This window comes from Polypterus senegalus, chromosome 3 (genome assembly GCF_016835505.1).
Source record: "Polypterus senegalus isolate Bchr_013 chromosome 3, ASM1683550v1, whole genome shotgun sequence".
NCBI lineage: Eukaryota > Metazoa > Chordata > Cladistia > Polypteriformes > Polypteridae > Polypterus > Polypterus senegalus.
In genome coordinates, this window is record NC_053156.1 from 155,633,119 (window position 1) to 155,648,955 (window position 15,837).

Consider the following 15,837-nt stretch of genomic DNA (forward strand, 5'->3'; position numbering starts at 1 on the left):
CATTGCAGGCTGAACACACACACACACTCCAACCACATACTAGGGCAGGGGTGTCCAACTGCAGTCCTGGTGGGCCACAGTGGCTGCAGGTTTTCATTCTTAATTAGTGAGCTGTTATTGCTGCTGAGTAAATTGCTTTTCCTTAGTTTTAATTGACATGACTCAGACCCCTTAGTTGTTTATTTTTCCTTAATAAGAAGCCAAACAATAATGAGACACAAAACAAGCCACCACATGACCAGCTAACCTGAAAATAAAGAAAGGTGAAGGTCTCGGTCATGTTGGTTCTGCTCAGGTCACCAAAACATTTTGATGGTGGTCTAAGAAAAAACAGAAAATCAACAATCTACTGTGGCAGAATGAGAGCAGAAACAAGTCATGATATTCAATAACAGCTTTAATTAACAGCAAGAATTGGCTTCTCATTAAGAAACTTGGTTGGAGTGAAATTGACCAGAGTTTGATGTTCCAATTTAGCTGGTCATCTGTTGGCTTGTTTTACATCTCATTTCTGTTTGTCTGCCATCTAATGAAGAAGAAGATCAATTCAGAGGACTGAATCCTTAACACAGGGCTATTAAAATGAAGGGAAAAGGAGTTAATTAGCAGTAAAAATTGCTTGTTGATTAGGAAAAGGTTTAGAATGAAAAGCTGCAGCCACTGCAGCCCGCCAGGACTGGAGTTGGAGACTCCTGCACTAGGGCCAATGTAGTATCACCAATCCACTTAACCTGCACGTCTTTGAATGCTGCTTAATTAGATTTTGCCATATTTTAAAAAGTTTTGAACAGGTCCTCTAAGTGAGAGTTTCGTTTTTTCCAGTTTCAAATAGTATAGAACATCATTTATTCACTGACTTATAAGAGGTGGCCTGGTAGTCTTCCAGTTGAGCAACATAAGTCTACGTGCTAGTATTATGGTTTAGACAATTACAGTCAATTTGTTCTTCTCCACTTTAAGCCCATCTGAAAGTACACCAAATACAGCTCTTAATGGGTTAGGAATATTTGTGACACCAAGGCTGTCTGACAGGTATTCAAAAATTTTTGTCCAGAGAGATGTTAATTTGGTGCATGCCGAAAACATGTGGCCAGGTGTGGCTGGAGCTAAATTGCAATGTTCACAGGATGAATTTTGGCCTGCATACATATTGGACAATTTTAAACAAGATAAATGTAATCGATAAAAGATTTCAAGTTTGTTGATTGAATGCTTTGCGCATATGGAAATACAGTGTATTCTATGTATGGCTGCCTTCCATTCCTTTTCAGAGATGTACCCTAGGGTCTTATAAAAGGAAGAGACTTTAACATGTTTTAATGTGTTGTTAAGATGCTGCCTCAGTCTTCAAGATTTATATGTATTGCCCCTGGAATAGAAATAGGTGGAAGTCGAGGAAACTTGGGTAGGTTGCTTTTAGCAAAGTTTCTGATTTGAAAGTACCGGGAAAATTACACTTCTGGGAAGTTTTTTTGAAGTGTAATTGTTCATAAGATGGTCAGGCATTATTTATATACAAATTTCTAAGTGTTTTTAATCCTTAACGTTTTCCAAACATTAAATACTGTGTAGGTTTGAGAGGATAGAAAAGTGTTTATCATGTAGAGGTGCCACAGATAAGAGCTTCTCTGTCTTAAAGTGCTTCCTACATTGGTTCCATATTCTAAGTGATCGATGGACAATTGAATTAACAATATATTGATGATAATTTTATTTACTGGGGCACAAAGTAGGGCATATAAAGAAGTACAGCAAGATTTTATTTCTGCTACAGACCAGGCTTGCGTATATTCATCTATCTGTGTCAATGTTCAAGGTCTTTAATGCTTGTATATTTGCCGGCCAGTATTAACATTGAAAGTTAGGTAGCACCATGCCCCTTTCTGCTTTAGGTCATTGTAGAGTCACCTTTTGCATGAGTGGATGCTTCAAATTCCAAATGAATGAGGTTATAATTGAATCTAATTTCTTAAAGAACAATTTGTTAATCTATATGGAGATGCTCTGAAACAGAAATAGAAGCTTGGGAATGATGGAAGCTGGGGTTAATCTTGACAGTTGATTTTCCCTACTAATGTAAGATGGCGTTCAGACGATCTGTTCACATCTTGTTTAATTTTTTCCATGCAGATAACCAAATATTCAAATTTTTCTTTTATAGTTACTTGTGATATTTACCCCTAGGTACTGATCTGCTAAAATAAATTGGAAGGTGTCCAGTCTAATATTGTGTGCTAGAGAATTCAGTAGAAAAAGCACACCTTTATTCAAATTAATTTTTAGCCCAGATATCTTTTGAAATTCTGCTAGTCCATTGAGAACTGCTGGTATCGAAGTTTGTGGGTCTGATACTGTATATACAGTACTGTATCATCTGCATATAGTGATATTTTCTGTTCTAGACATTCCCTGGTAATCCTTTTCATCTCTGATACATTTTGAATGTGAATGGTCAGTGGCTCAATGGCAATTGAGATGATAGTGGGCATCCTTTTCGAATACTATGTTCTAGTTTGAAATAATGTTCCTAATAAGAATGGAGGATTCTGGACTGGTATAGAGCAGTTTGATCCATGCACATATATCTGGGTCATCACAGATTTGTGCAATGTGGTGCATTTCAAATGCTTTTTCTGTGTCCAAAGATAACATCTCTGGTGTGTTGGATTTTATGGATGAGTATATTACATTAAACAAATGTCAAAGATTAGAAGCTAAGTGCCTACCGTTAATAAATCTGGTTTGGTCTTGTGATATTACAGAGGGAAGCAATTTCTCAGTCCTTCTAGCTAGATCTTTGAGGAGTATCTTAACATCATTATTCAGAAGTGAAACTGGTCTGTATGATACACATTGTAATAAATCCTTATTTTTCTTTGGAAAGACGGTAATTAATGCTTGGCGTAAAGTTTGAGGTAGGATTGTGTTGTCTCTAGCTTCTATAAACATTGCTTATAGTAGTGGAGCTAACCTATTTGAAAGTGTTTTATAAAATTCCACTGGTTATCTATCAGAGCCTGTTGCTTTCCCACACTGGAGTGAGTTTCTAGCATCTAGTAATTCCGAGAGTGTTAGCGTTTTAACGCATTTCTCTGCACCAATAGTATCTAACTATGGTATTTGTAATGAATCAAAAAACTCATTAGATTGTGTGTTACCATCTTTAAACTGGGTAGGATATAAGGACTTATAGTACTCTCTAAATGTGTGGATTATATTTTGATGGTCAATGATTTTATCTCGATCTGTAATTTCTGTTATTGAGGTTCAAACTTCCTGCTTGGGGATTTGTTGAGGTATGAGTTTATTAGCCTTCTCTTTGTGTTCATAGTATTGATGTTGCAGTTTAAAAACGAGCTGTTCCATTTCCTAGATCAGAGGGGCGTGGTTGGAGATAACAATAGCGTCATACTTGCAAGATTTGATAGAGGGCAATAAATTATTATCAATTAAGAAATAATCTGTTCTTGTCTAACTGTGATGTACTGGTGAGAAAAAGGAATATTCTCTTGAGTTTGAATTTAAAAATCTCCTTGGGTCTGAAAAGTTCTGCTCCATTACAAATGGTGTGATTATTTTTGCAGTGTTAGATGTTATTGCCACTGTAGTTGAAGACTGATCCATGGCTGGATTTAAACAACAAAGTCTCCAACCATTATAATTTGATCACATAATAATGTGAGTGTTCACATTAGGAATAGATGCAAATATATTTCAGATGGCATCTCTATCATCCACATTAGGTGCATAGATATTTATCAAAATTACAGATTGAAATAAATTACCCATCACCATAAAATATCACCCTTCAGAATCAGATACTATGTCTGATACTACAAATGGGACTGTTTTGTGAATTAAGATTCCCATACCCATAGTTTTCTTTGTATAGCTAGAATGAAAGATTTATCCAATCCAATCTCTTTGCAACCAAAACTGGTCCTTACTTATTAAATAAGTCTCCTGTAAAAATACTACTTTGGCATTTAGACCTGTTAGATGGGAAAATACTTTTTTCCCTGTTGATCATGATTGAGACTTTTGACATTCCAGCTCACAAAGTTCGCTGGTCATAGAGACACTGCTTCTGACCTTTTGAGGACAATGTGCAAACTTAAGTTAAAGTAGTCTGTTGTTTAATATAATAGATTTAACCTCAATTTCATATTGTGACTATGGAGCTTATTATCAAGTTGGCAATTACAGTAGAAAGAAAAAATAAGAAGTTAACTTGTTCTCTCCACCCCCCAGTCATCCCCCATTTTGCCTCCCCAAGTGAGGCTAGACCACACTTTGCAAAGTCCCAGTCCTCTGACAGAGACTGAACATGTCCAAAACAAAACAAAACACCAGCAGTGGTTCTAGCAAAAATCAAAATTGAGATGATAGTACAGTCCAGATGCAATAAACCTAGGGTATGATGTTAAACAGTCCTCTTAAGCAAAACAAAAAAAGTCTAATAACACTGTAACTAGTTACATATATATATAAAACAATAAATTTCAATATTTTAACTGAAAAGAAAACAAAATCTTAAAAAAAGTGTCCCCAAATGTTGCATTACAAATAGACCAAGTTGCAAGCAGAATCTTCTTTGCATTAATTACCAAGACACAATAAGATTCATGATCATGTTTTAAGTGATGTTGGGATCAGTCTTTTTAGCACTTAGTTTGGTTTTGTCCATTGTGAGAGATGGACATCTAGGACAGCGCTCTGCCAGCAGCAGTGTTTGTTTAATTTTTTTTTTAACTTTTTCTATCTCGAGAGGATTTAATGCAGGTGTATCGATGTTTATTTAAAGCATGACCTACAGACCAAGAGTTCAGAAAAAGAAGAAAAAGGCATCTAAAGCTTCATCAAAGTGTAAACCTGTCTCAAGCTCACAATACAGACTGCCAAAGACTGACTTGGAAAAGATAGGCGAAGGAGCACATCTGATAGGACCTCATGCTGCAGCATCGACTCCAGTAAAGAGTGAAAGTGGGAGCAAAACTGTGAGTGAGGTGGGCAATGAGAATTTGCTGATCTCAGTCAGATTATCAGAGCTGAACATGGCCTCTTTGTTCCCGCTATTATCTACTACCATCAACTCCACCTGGACTTGCAACACTGCATCCGTGCAGAGAAGATGGAAATTAACTGTCTGAGCTGAAGGTAATGATTACCACACTCAGGGGAATAAAAATGGTATTAAGAGCAACATAAAGAAGGATATAAAGAATATAAAGAAGGATATACACAAGAGAAATGACAAATTTGACAACAGAAGAGACAAGCTGCTTCAGGATATGAAAGACCAGGAGGCACATTTAAGTAATAACTTTGCTGCAAGCTTTAAAGACATTCTAGCAAAAACTGATGAAAAAATATAGAAAATAATGAGTAAGTCTCAGAATAAAATTAGAGTCCTTGGTGCTGGGCTTGAAGAAGTCAAGCAAAAAAGTTGAACAATTGATATCTGCTGCTGAAAAAAAGCAACTGGTGTAGAATCCAAATGCAAAGTACTCGGTGATAAACTAGCTGCACTGGAAGACAGATATAGAAGGAACAACACCAGAATCGAAGGTATCCCTGAAACCTGTGAAAGTCCAAATCCAGTGAAATTCATAGCTGAACTATTCTCTAAAATAATTGGAGACAACTTAAAATTGGACACTGAGATCTCAGCGGCTTACCAGATATGTGAATTGAAGAACTGAAAACTGAGAAGCCCGATTGTTCATTTTGACAAACTACAGGTTAAAGAAAACTTGATATCAATTTTCAGACAGAAAGAGATTATATTTGAAAATAGCTACATTTGTATTTTCTCAAATTTTCTCCCCTTCAGCAGTTGCTAAATGAGCCGCATTCTGCAGCATTAAGCAGTCTTTATACAAAGCTGAAATTAGGTGTTTTCTTCTAAATTCAAAGTGATTTTTGATGACCAATTTTACATTTTCGGTTCTCCCAAAGAGGACGATAGATGGATTCTTTTGCATTTGATAAGTGCAAAAAAGATAAATCAGTTTGCGAGACAGTTTTGCCTTTGCTTATATTCATTTTTAAGGCCTTAATTTATATGAAGCTGGTAATCTGTCACATTTTGGAAGATTTAGAGTTTTAGGTTAGGCTGTTAGGTTAGGTAATTTAATCCAAGTAGGAAAATGTAATTATCCCATAGGGCTGATGATGCAGTGGTTAGCAGTAATGCTACACAGTCCAATAGATCAGTATTCAAATAATATCTTGATTTAATTGTGTTTGGAATTTACTCATTCATTCAGAGTTCAACATGTACAGTGGTGTGAAAAACTATTTGCCTCCTTCCTGATTTCTTATTCTTTTGCATGTTTGTCACACAAAATGTTTCTGATCATCAAACACATTTAACCATTAGTCAAATATAACACAAGTAAACACAAAATGCAGTTTTTAAATGATGGTTTTTATTATTTAGGGAGAAAAAAAATCCAAACCTACATGGCCCTGTGTGAAAACGTAATTGCCCCCTTGTTAAAAAATAACCTAACTGTGGTGTATCACACCTAAATTCAATTTCCGTAGCCACCCCCATGCCCGATTACTGCCACACCTGTTTCAATCAAGAAATCACTTAAATAGGAGCTGCCTGACACAGAGAAGTAGACCAAAAGCACCTCAAAAGCTAGACATCATGCCAAGATCCAAAGAAATTCAGGAACAAATGAGAACAGAAGTAATTGAGATCTATCAGTCTGGTAAAGGTTATAAAGCCATTTCTAAAGCTTTGGGACTCCAGCGAACCACAGTGAGAGCCATTATCCACAAATGGCAAAAACATGGAACAGTGGTGAACCTTCCCAGGAGTGGCTGGCCGACCAAAATTACCCCAAGAGCGCAGAGACGACTCATCCGAGAGGTCACAAAAGACCCCAGGACAACGTCTAAAGAACTGCAGGCCTCACTTGTCTCAATTAAGGTCAGTGTTCACGACTCCACCATAAGAAAGAGACTGGGCAAAAACGGCCTGCATGGCAGATTTCCAAGACACAAACCACTGTTAAGCAAAAAGAACATTAGGGCTCGTCTCAATTTTGCTAAGAAACATCTCAATGATTGCCAAGACTTTTGGGAAAATACCTTGTGGACTGATGAGACAAAAGTTGAACTTTTGGAAGGCAAATGTCCCGTTACATCTGGCGTAAAAGGAACACAGCATTTCAGAAAAGAACATCATACCAACAGTAAAATATGGTGGTGGTAGTGTGATGGTCTGGGGTTGTTTTGCTGCTTCAGGACCTGGAAGGCTTGCTGTGATAGATGGAACCATGAATTCTACTGTCTACCAAAAAATCCTGAAGGAGAATGTCTGGCCATCTGTTCGTCAACTCAAGCTGAAGCGATCTTGGGTGCTGCAACAGGACAATGACCCAAAACACACCAGCAAATCCACCTCTGAATGGCTGAAGAAAAACAAAATGAAGACTTTGGAGTGGCCTAGTCAAAGTCCTGACCTGAATCCAATTGAGATACTATGGCATGACCTTAAAAAGGCGGTTCATGCTAGAAACCCCTCAAATAAAGCTGAATTACAACAATTCTGCAAAGATAAGTGGGCCAAAATTCCTCCAGAGCGCTGTAAAAGACTCATTGCAAGTTATCGCAAACGCTTGATTGCAGTTATTGTTGCTAAGGGTGGCCCAACCAGTTATTAGGTTCAGGGGGCAATTACTTTTTCACACAGGGCCATGTAGGTTTGGATTTTTTTTCTCCCTAAATAATAAAACCATCATTTAAAAACTGCATTTTGTGTTTACTTGTGTTATATTTGACTAATGGTTAAATGTGTTTGATGATCAGAAACATTTTGTGTGACAAACATGCAAAAGAATAAGAAATCAGGAAGGGGGCAAATAGTTTTTCATACCACTGTATTTTCCAGGTACTCATCTTTTCTGTTACTTTTCAAAAAAAAAGATTGTGTCACCACTGAATATGTATGGATCTTATTTAAGCTATGCTGACTGTGTATGAATGTACCACAAAATGAAATGTGTCTCCTAATTTACAACCACTAGGCACTGGATAGGCACTCACTTATAACAGTTGTAAATGTAATAAAATCATGAAAATGTTATGAATTAAGGCACCTGGTTTTGTATATTACAATCAACATTATATTTAGGTAGTAATGTTCACTGCGGTGGGTTGGCACCCTGCCCTGGATTGGTTCCTGCCTTGTGCCCTGTGTTGGCTGGGATTGGCTTCAGCAGACCCCCGTGACCCTGTATTCGGATTTGGCGGGTTAGAAAATGGATGGATGGATAGTAATGTTCATTTAAGGACACCATTATCTATGTTCAAGTTATATATCTTGTACATGCTTTGAAAAACATTTTAAAATAACATCTTGAATTGTGTATATTTATGCAGAATATTACCAGATTCCTTCATACTGATCCACAAGGAATGTGAACTGAAAAAATGTGTGATAGATAAGTAGAATGAATATCACATTAAAAAAATAACTTCAAACATAATGCTAGAGGATTTAATCAATACAGGAAAAACTCCAGGTGACACTGACATTTCCAATTTGACATTCTTTTCAAAAAAAATTATTTAGCAATTTTTAATGGAATGCTCCACTGACAAATGATGATTCTTTTATATGATATTTACCCCATGTTGTTTGTAGTGAAGGCTAAGTAAAAAAATAATCTCATATTTTTATGATGGATGATCTGGAGACCTCAGAGTTCCTGATATAATATATGGCCAATCGCTTGTGGACAGCTTAAAATCACACTTATATGAGCTTGTTGAACATTCCATTACAAAACAATGGGCATTAGTATCAAACTATGTGCTTTACACAACTCCAGCTCCTGCTTGACATTTTGCATAATGATCTTAAGCTTGTGTGAAGCTGCTTGGCCAAAAAAAAGACATTTTATGAAGCTTTCAGTAACACAGTTCTTGTCCTGATGTTGCTTCTAGAGTCAGTTTAGAACTCAACTGAGAATTTTATGCAACAGAGGATGGATAAGTTTTGCACACTGTGCCCTTTAGTACTCAGCTCTGTGAGTTTTTCATGGTCTAACCACTTTGTGGAATTTTGTAATTTTAGTTGGGTCTTGTTATGTGCTTTATGAATAATAATATCATGATAAACTACCCAATTTATCTTATGCGCACATTCCAAATTTATTCTCTGATATATTTCTCTCCAGTAACTGAAAAATACTGCTTAGGATCAATAATAAAAATAAATATTCAAACAGTATTAAATTAGCACTGTTGAATTAGTGAATTTTAAGATAATTCTGTGTATTTTCATTAACGAAACTCCTGAAAGCTGTATTAATAACATGTTTTTAAAATCTGATTTGTCAGGGAATCCCTCTGTTAGATGTGTAACATTTGCTATGGTAAAATTTATATTTGCATCATTAGCTGTTTAAGAATTTACTAAAGAGTAATATTAAACGGATGAGTATAATTAATTCAAATTTCAAATGTCACTCCTGGTGCTTCAATTTTCCAAACCTATCCCTTTTTTTTACATTTGTCCAAAAATATGTTTTACCTTGTTACATTATTTCAGCAGACCTGTAATATGACCTTTATTATTCTCTTTTATGCTTAGTCTGTGCATAAAAATTTTAAAAATGAACTGGACTGACATTACCTGTTATCAATTAGTCGTAATCATTCAAAAATGTGACATATGTGCTTTTCCTATGTTCATCACAGTTTAGGGTTATACTTATGAGCACTAGTTTGCCAAACAAATGACACATTTAGCATTTGCATATTCATATTCAGTATGCTGCTTTGCCCATCATGGCCATTATGTGTTTTTGTTAACATGGAACGTATCGTAACAATAGGGAGAGGTACTTTTTGCTTTGAAGCATTGAAACACTAAGTGAATTTTATTTTCGTATTGACAAATGGAGAAACTCATTTTCTCATTAGTGTAGACATGCTAAATAGCCACATTGTTTCAAACTTACCTCGACTTTTACTTGTTATAGCCAGTTGTTTGCACTGCCAGTGTGCATTTCCTCCCACATCCCACAGTCTTATGTGCCTAATTATGGTTGTGTGCAACCCTTTATTGTATATGCTGCTTAGAAAATGAATGGATGTTGGACAGACAAATGTAGATGTACTCATCACAATCAGAGAATGAACGTTAAGCGTCTCTTTCTTTGTTGGGTCTGTGTAGGACATTGTATTAAAAAGAGATTGGTCTCACTATCATTTTATCTCCTCTTACACTTCTGTTGCAATTACAACTCACATCTGATCGGTCCTGTCACTGCACTCTCAAAGCATGCACAAATCCATTTCTAAACTAACTTTATAATGAGATAAAAGTGACAACAACGAAAGCTTCAATGTGTGTGTGTTTGGGCTTTTTTTAATTAATTATAATTAAAATTCCAGGAATTCTACTGCCTCAAAAGCATTCATTTTCAGACATGACTTCTGCTTTTTTTCTTTTCAACATGCATTTCTGTGTCATCACTACTGTGGGACATTTTTATATGTAGTTTTTATTCACATTTATCTTACATATTATTGTGCCTTCCAAAATAATTTGTCTACTTGCAGTACAAGTGCAGTACAGACTTTTCCATTCATACTACCAATACTGTAAGAAGCCAACACCATTACATTTTCAGAATTTTGGTATCCACTTGGCAACAAACTATCAGTCTTGTGACATCCCAAAAACGCATTACCTGTCTCCTATTTAATTTGTCTAATATATTTCAAATCTGGCCCATTTTGCCCAATCTTTTAAAAATGATGTTTTTCCACCTTATTATACCTTGGTGGCATTTTTAAACAGTAAAGGTTTAGTGAATCATTACTGTTAATACAGATTAACACTACTCACTTACAGTAGATCCCTATGAAACACTAGTTAAATCCTTTGGCTGAGCATTTTCCCTGCCTGTAATTTTATTCAAATTCAGTCTTCAGTAAGACACCAGAAATAGTATGCAATTAATCCATAGGTTTTATTAAAATATATTTTTTACACACTTGTTTTCAGAATTATGTCATGACTAAGTATGCTACCCACCAGACTTTAAAGCCCGGTTTCTTCCTTAGCTGAGCATGTTCAGCCTGTATTTCTTGAGTTTCCTTGAGGCATCCCCCAGTAGAAAGACATACCATTACCAATAGGTTGAGTGACAGCGGTGTTGCTGACTGATGCTTGTGTGGGTGTGAAATTACCATGCAATGAACTGACCTCAAATCCAGTCTTGACTTCCGACTTGTGCCAGGTACCCTACCTCAGGTCACCTTAATCTCAGAACAGTGAGTTTATAAAATGGGTAGACAGGTAAATTAGGAGTGATTTTCACTATTATACACTGCCGGTATTAAAATCTACACAAGGAAGAATGTTGAAATTATGATGTTTTAAAGTGTTGTTTTGAATATTGTCTTCTTTTAATATTTTATTGTATTTATTGTATATTCATTGTGTTTTCTTCTGCTGTTTTCCTCCAGGTTATTTGTGTGGTGTTTGTATGTGCAGCATTCACTCTGGATGTTTTTTGTTTAATTTTTTTACCCCTTGATTGGCTGTTCTTTGCTGCCAGCACCTATGTATGGTTTAATTACATATGGCATACAGGTAAGATCATAAGCACTATGCATAATTAAAATCTAATGTTTTATGTATGTTTTACGTATGTGTGAATTCAAAAATTAAATAATGCCTTATCGAAACTAGCCAAGTATGAATGATTGTGGCTTTGTGTTACTCTGCCTTGCAATAGACTGATAGGAATGGCCCCCATTTTACTCAGTGCTGCTAAGAGTTGAATAAGTGAGTTGTAAAATGAATGGATAGATGGATGGATCAATTTTTTATCTATTTATCTGTCCATTTTGTGAACCTGCTTTTATCCAGTACATGTTTACAGGACACAAGACCCTGTCCTAGTAGTGACAGAGTGAAGTAGAACCCTCTCTGTGCAGAAAAATAACACACTGCAAGACCCACTTCTTTGTAGAAAACTTTGCAGTTCATGTGTACTGTATGTAAATGTGTAAACAGTGATGGGCTGTGTTGAACCTATTAATATATGCCAACATACTCAAACTGATCTTCATTTCAATTTTATTAATATATTATGGTAAAATACAGTAATCCAACAAATAACTTTGAATGACTGTACTTTGTAATTGTTTATTTAAAAAGAAACAACATAAGTAGAATCCCTTTGGCTGGAATAAGTATTCATGCATCACTGACTTCAATATAGGGTGTCATTTTAATTAAAAAACAATTAATTTAAGTGTTTCTTATGAGTTTCAATGAGTTACTCATATGCACTGGGAGGAATATTTACCAGTTCTTGCACAGAGAACTTTTCCAGTGGCAAATGTTCATGTGCATTTGTTTCAAGTAAAGTTCACTTTAAGCACCATCCACTGTGTTAAAACAGAATTTATATCTGGATTTTGAAACAGCCATTTGAAAATCTTTGAGTGTAATTCTGCTGTGAATTTCCTTGGGCATCCTGTGGCAATATTAATTTTCTTTAGCTTTGTGACAGATGGCCTCTCATTCTGCTCAAGTATTTTCTGGAACGTTGTGGAATCCATTGCTGATTCAGTTTCAGTAAGCTGCTAAGGCTCAAATCATAATGCTTCAATTACTATACTTAAAAAATTGGTAAACATGACATCTGATATTTCAGTACAAAAAAAAAACTTCACTTTTGATTCATTAAATTCTAGTTCTCATTTGAATACATCTTCTTAGACATTAACTCTGCTTTCTAAATCCATCCCCTCATTTATTTTCTTGCCCCATGTTTTCTGTTACACAGTCTCAGGGAGCCAAATGCTATTCTAATAACATCGAGCATAAGGCAGGAGCTAGCCCTTGGTTGGTTGCCAGTCCCTCACAGGGCACTCACTCACACATCCATGCTCACATATATAGTGCCAAATTAGAACTGCCAGGTAGCCTAACATACATGTTTTGGGGATGTGAGCGGAATTGTGAATGTCTAGAGAAAGCCTTTGTTGGACATGGTGAAGAACCTACACAAAAATTAAGTTTGACAGAACTATAACTCAGGCGCATGCAGTTGTCAGTCAGCAGTGCTAACCACTGCAGCATGTGACAGTAAATGGCTGATTCAATAATCCTTGATTGGCTACTGATTTGTTAGGTAACTGACATTTAAATGCATTATCAAAAAAACAATTAACTAAATATATTAGTGAATTAAATTATAGAGTTGTCTTTCAAGAACAAGATGTCACAAATGAATAAGTGTATTGTTTCAGCATTGTTAATGGGCCTGTGAAAGAATCAGTCACGCATTAATTTGAACTAAAACTCAAAGAAGAAGCACTGAAGTATGACACTGACCTTGTTTCAAATTCAGGTTTTTTTGTTCTACATAAAACCCCACCTGCGCTTTTTAGCTCACTATATTCAAATAACTACCTGGCACATAGAGTAAAAGAAATGTTGCATTTAGTATGGCTCTTGGGTATTTCTTCATTTGCAAGGCAGCCTAATGAAATGTTCCTGAATAAACTATACAAACTGTAACCTAGGGCAAATTGAAACTAAAGCAGTTTAATTTATTATATTTGCATGAATGACTTTATAAATAATATCTGCTTGCTAACCCCTACTTAACCATCATTAACAATGTGATGGAATGTTAGAGAAATAATTTGTTTTTCTCTATTTCACTGATCACTCCTACCACTTTCTTTTATGTGGACTCGTTCCCTGGACACTTTTTACTACTTTTACTGCTTGGACATGGATTTTTACACGCCGAGACAAACCTTCGGTGCCTTCTGTGATCCTGGGAAACGTAAACTCACTACCAAATAAGATCAACAAACTGGCTGCACTGGTGAAAAATGTCAGGACCTACAGAGAATGCAGTTTGCTGTGTTTTAGTGAAACGTGGCTAACAACTAACATCCCAGATGCTAACGTGGAGCTACCTGGATTTAGCACAGTTAGAGCAGACAGAGACACAAGCCTGTGGAAAGCAGAAAGGAGGAGCACTCGCTCTATATGTAAATACAAGATGGTGTAACTCAGGACATGTAAATGTTAAAATCTCCACTTGCTGCAGGGACAACGAACTGTTGGCTATAAGTCTGCGTCCCTATTACTTGCCCAGAGAGTTTGGACATGTCATTGTTGTTATTGTTTACATCCCTCCTCAGGCGAACACGGAGATAACGGGTGACGTTATCCATTCCGTGGTTGATAAGTTACAAACACATCACCCTGAGGCGCTTGTGCTAATCGCTGGAGACTTTAACCATGTGACACTGGACAAAACATTACCTGCCTTCTCCCAGTATGTGGATTGTAACACCCGGGGAAATAGGACTATAGACCTACTGTATGCAAACGTTAGAGACGTATACAGCGCCACCTCGCTGCCTGCGCTTGGGAAAGCAGATCATAACCTAGTTCTGGTTCAGCCTTACTACAAACCAAGAGTAAGGGAGCTACCTACAACCACACACTCATTTAGGAAGTGGTCCCCTGAGGCAGAGCAGGCTCTGAGAGACTGTTTTGGAACTACGGACTGGGATATCCTGCATGGATCACATAGTGAGAACATTGAGGAGGTTGTTGACTGCACTAATGACTACATCAACTTCTGTATGGACATTGTAGTTCCAGTAAGAACAGTACACTGCTATGCTAACAACAAGCCATGGATTACAAGTGACATCAAGGGCCTTTTGAACCAGAAGAAAAGGGCTTTTAAAGGCGGTGATCAGCATGAGCTCAAGCGTGTGCAGAAGGAACTCCGAGTCCAGCTCAGGGCGGTGAAGGAGCAGTACAGGAGAAAGGTGGAGCAGAAGTTGCAGAATAACAGCATGAAGTAAGTGTGGGATGGGATGAAGATCATAACTGGCTGCAGCTCGAAGCGGGGTACCACCATTGAGAGAGAAATGGAAAGAGCAAACCAGATGAACAACTTCTTCAACAGGTTTGACCACCCTAACCCACTCTCACCTCAGAGTACTACACCCTCCACCCATCCTGCTGCAGATACCAGCATAGGACAGAGTTTCTCCCAACCCACAATTACAGCAGCCCAAGTAAGCAGAGAGCTGAGGAGACTTTGTGCCCGCAAAGCTGCAGGTCCTGATGGAGTATCGCCACGACTGCTGAAGGCCTGTGCGTTGGAGCTGGGGAGTCCTCTACAGCACATGTTCAACCTGAGCCTGGAACAGGGGAGAGTCCCGAGGCTTTGGAAAACATCTTGCATCACCCCAGTCCCAAAGGTATCACGTCCTAGTGAGCTGAACGACTTCCAGCCTGTCGCTCTGACGTCACATGTGATGAAGACCATGGAGTGGCTGCTGCTTCACCACCTGAGGCCACAGGTCCGCCACGCTCTCAATCCTCTGCAGTTCACATACCAGGAGAAGGTGTAAGCGGAGGATGCCATCATCTATATGCTACACTGATCCCTCTCCCACTTGGACAGAGGCAGTGGTGCTGTAAGAATTATGTTTCTGGACTTCTCTAGCGCTTTCAGCACCATCCAACCTCTGCTCCTTAGGGACAAGCTGACAGAGATGGGAGTAGATTCATACCTGGTAGCATGGATCATGGACTATCTTAAAGACAGACCTCAGTATGTGCGTCTCAGGAACTGCAGGTCTGACATTATGGTCAGCAACACAGGAGCGCTGCAGAGGACTGTACTTACTCCGGTCCTGTTCAGCCTATATACATCGGACTTCCAATACAATTCGGAGTCCTGCCACGTGCAAAAGTTTGCAGACGACACTGCTATCGTGGGCTTTATCAGGAGTGGTCAGGAGGAGGAG

The 15,837-nt window shown here is 37.5% G+C and overlaps 1 protein-coding gene across 1 annotated transcript in view; it reads left to right on the forward strand.

The window, feature by feature from the left end:
• Positions 1-15,837, forward strand: part of si:dkey-12h9.6 (macoilin) — a 69,828-nt gene that overhangs the window by 21,957 nt on the left and 32,034 nt on the right. The window contains exon 3 of the mRNA XM_039748120.1: positions 11,500-11,626. Within this exon, the coding sequence (XP_039604054.1) occupies positions 11,500-11,626 (127 nt within the window). The remainder of the gene's footprint in view (positions 1-11,499; positions 11,627-15,837) is intronic.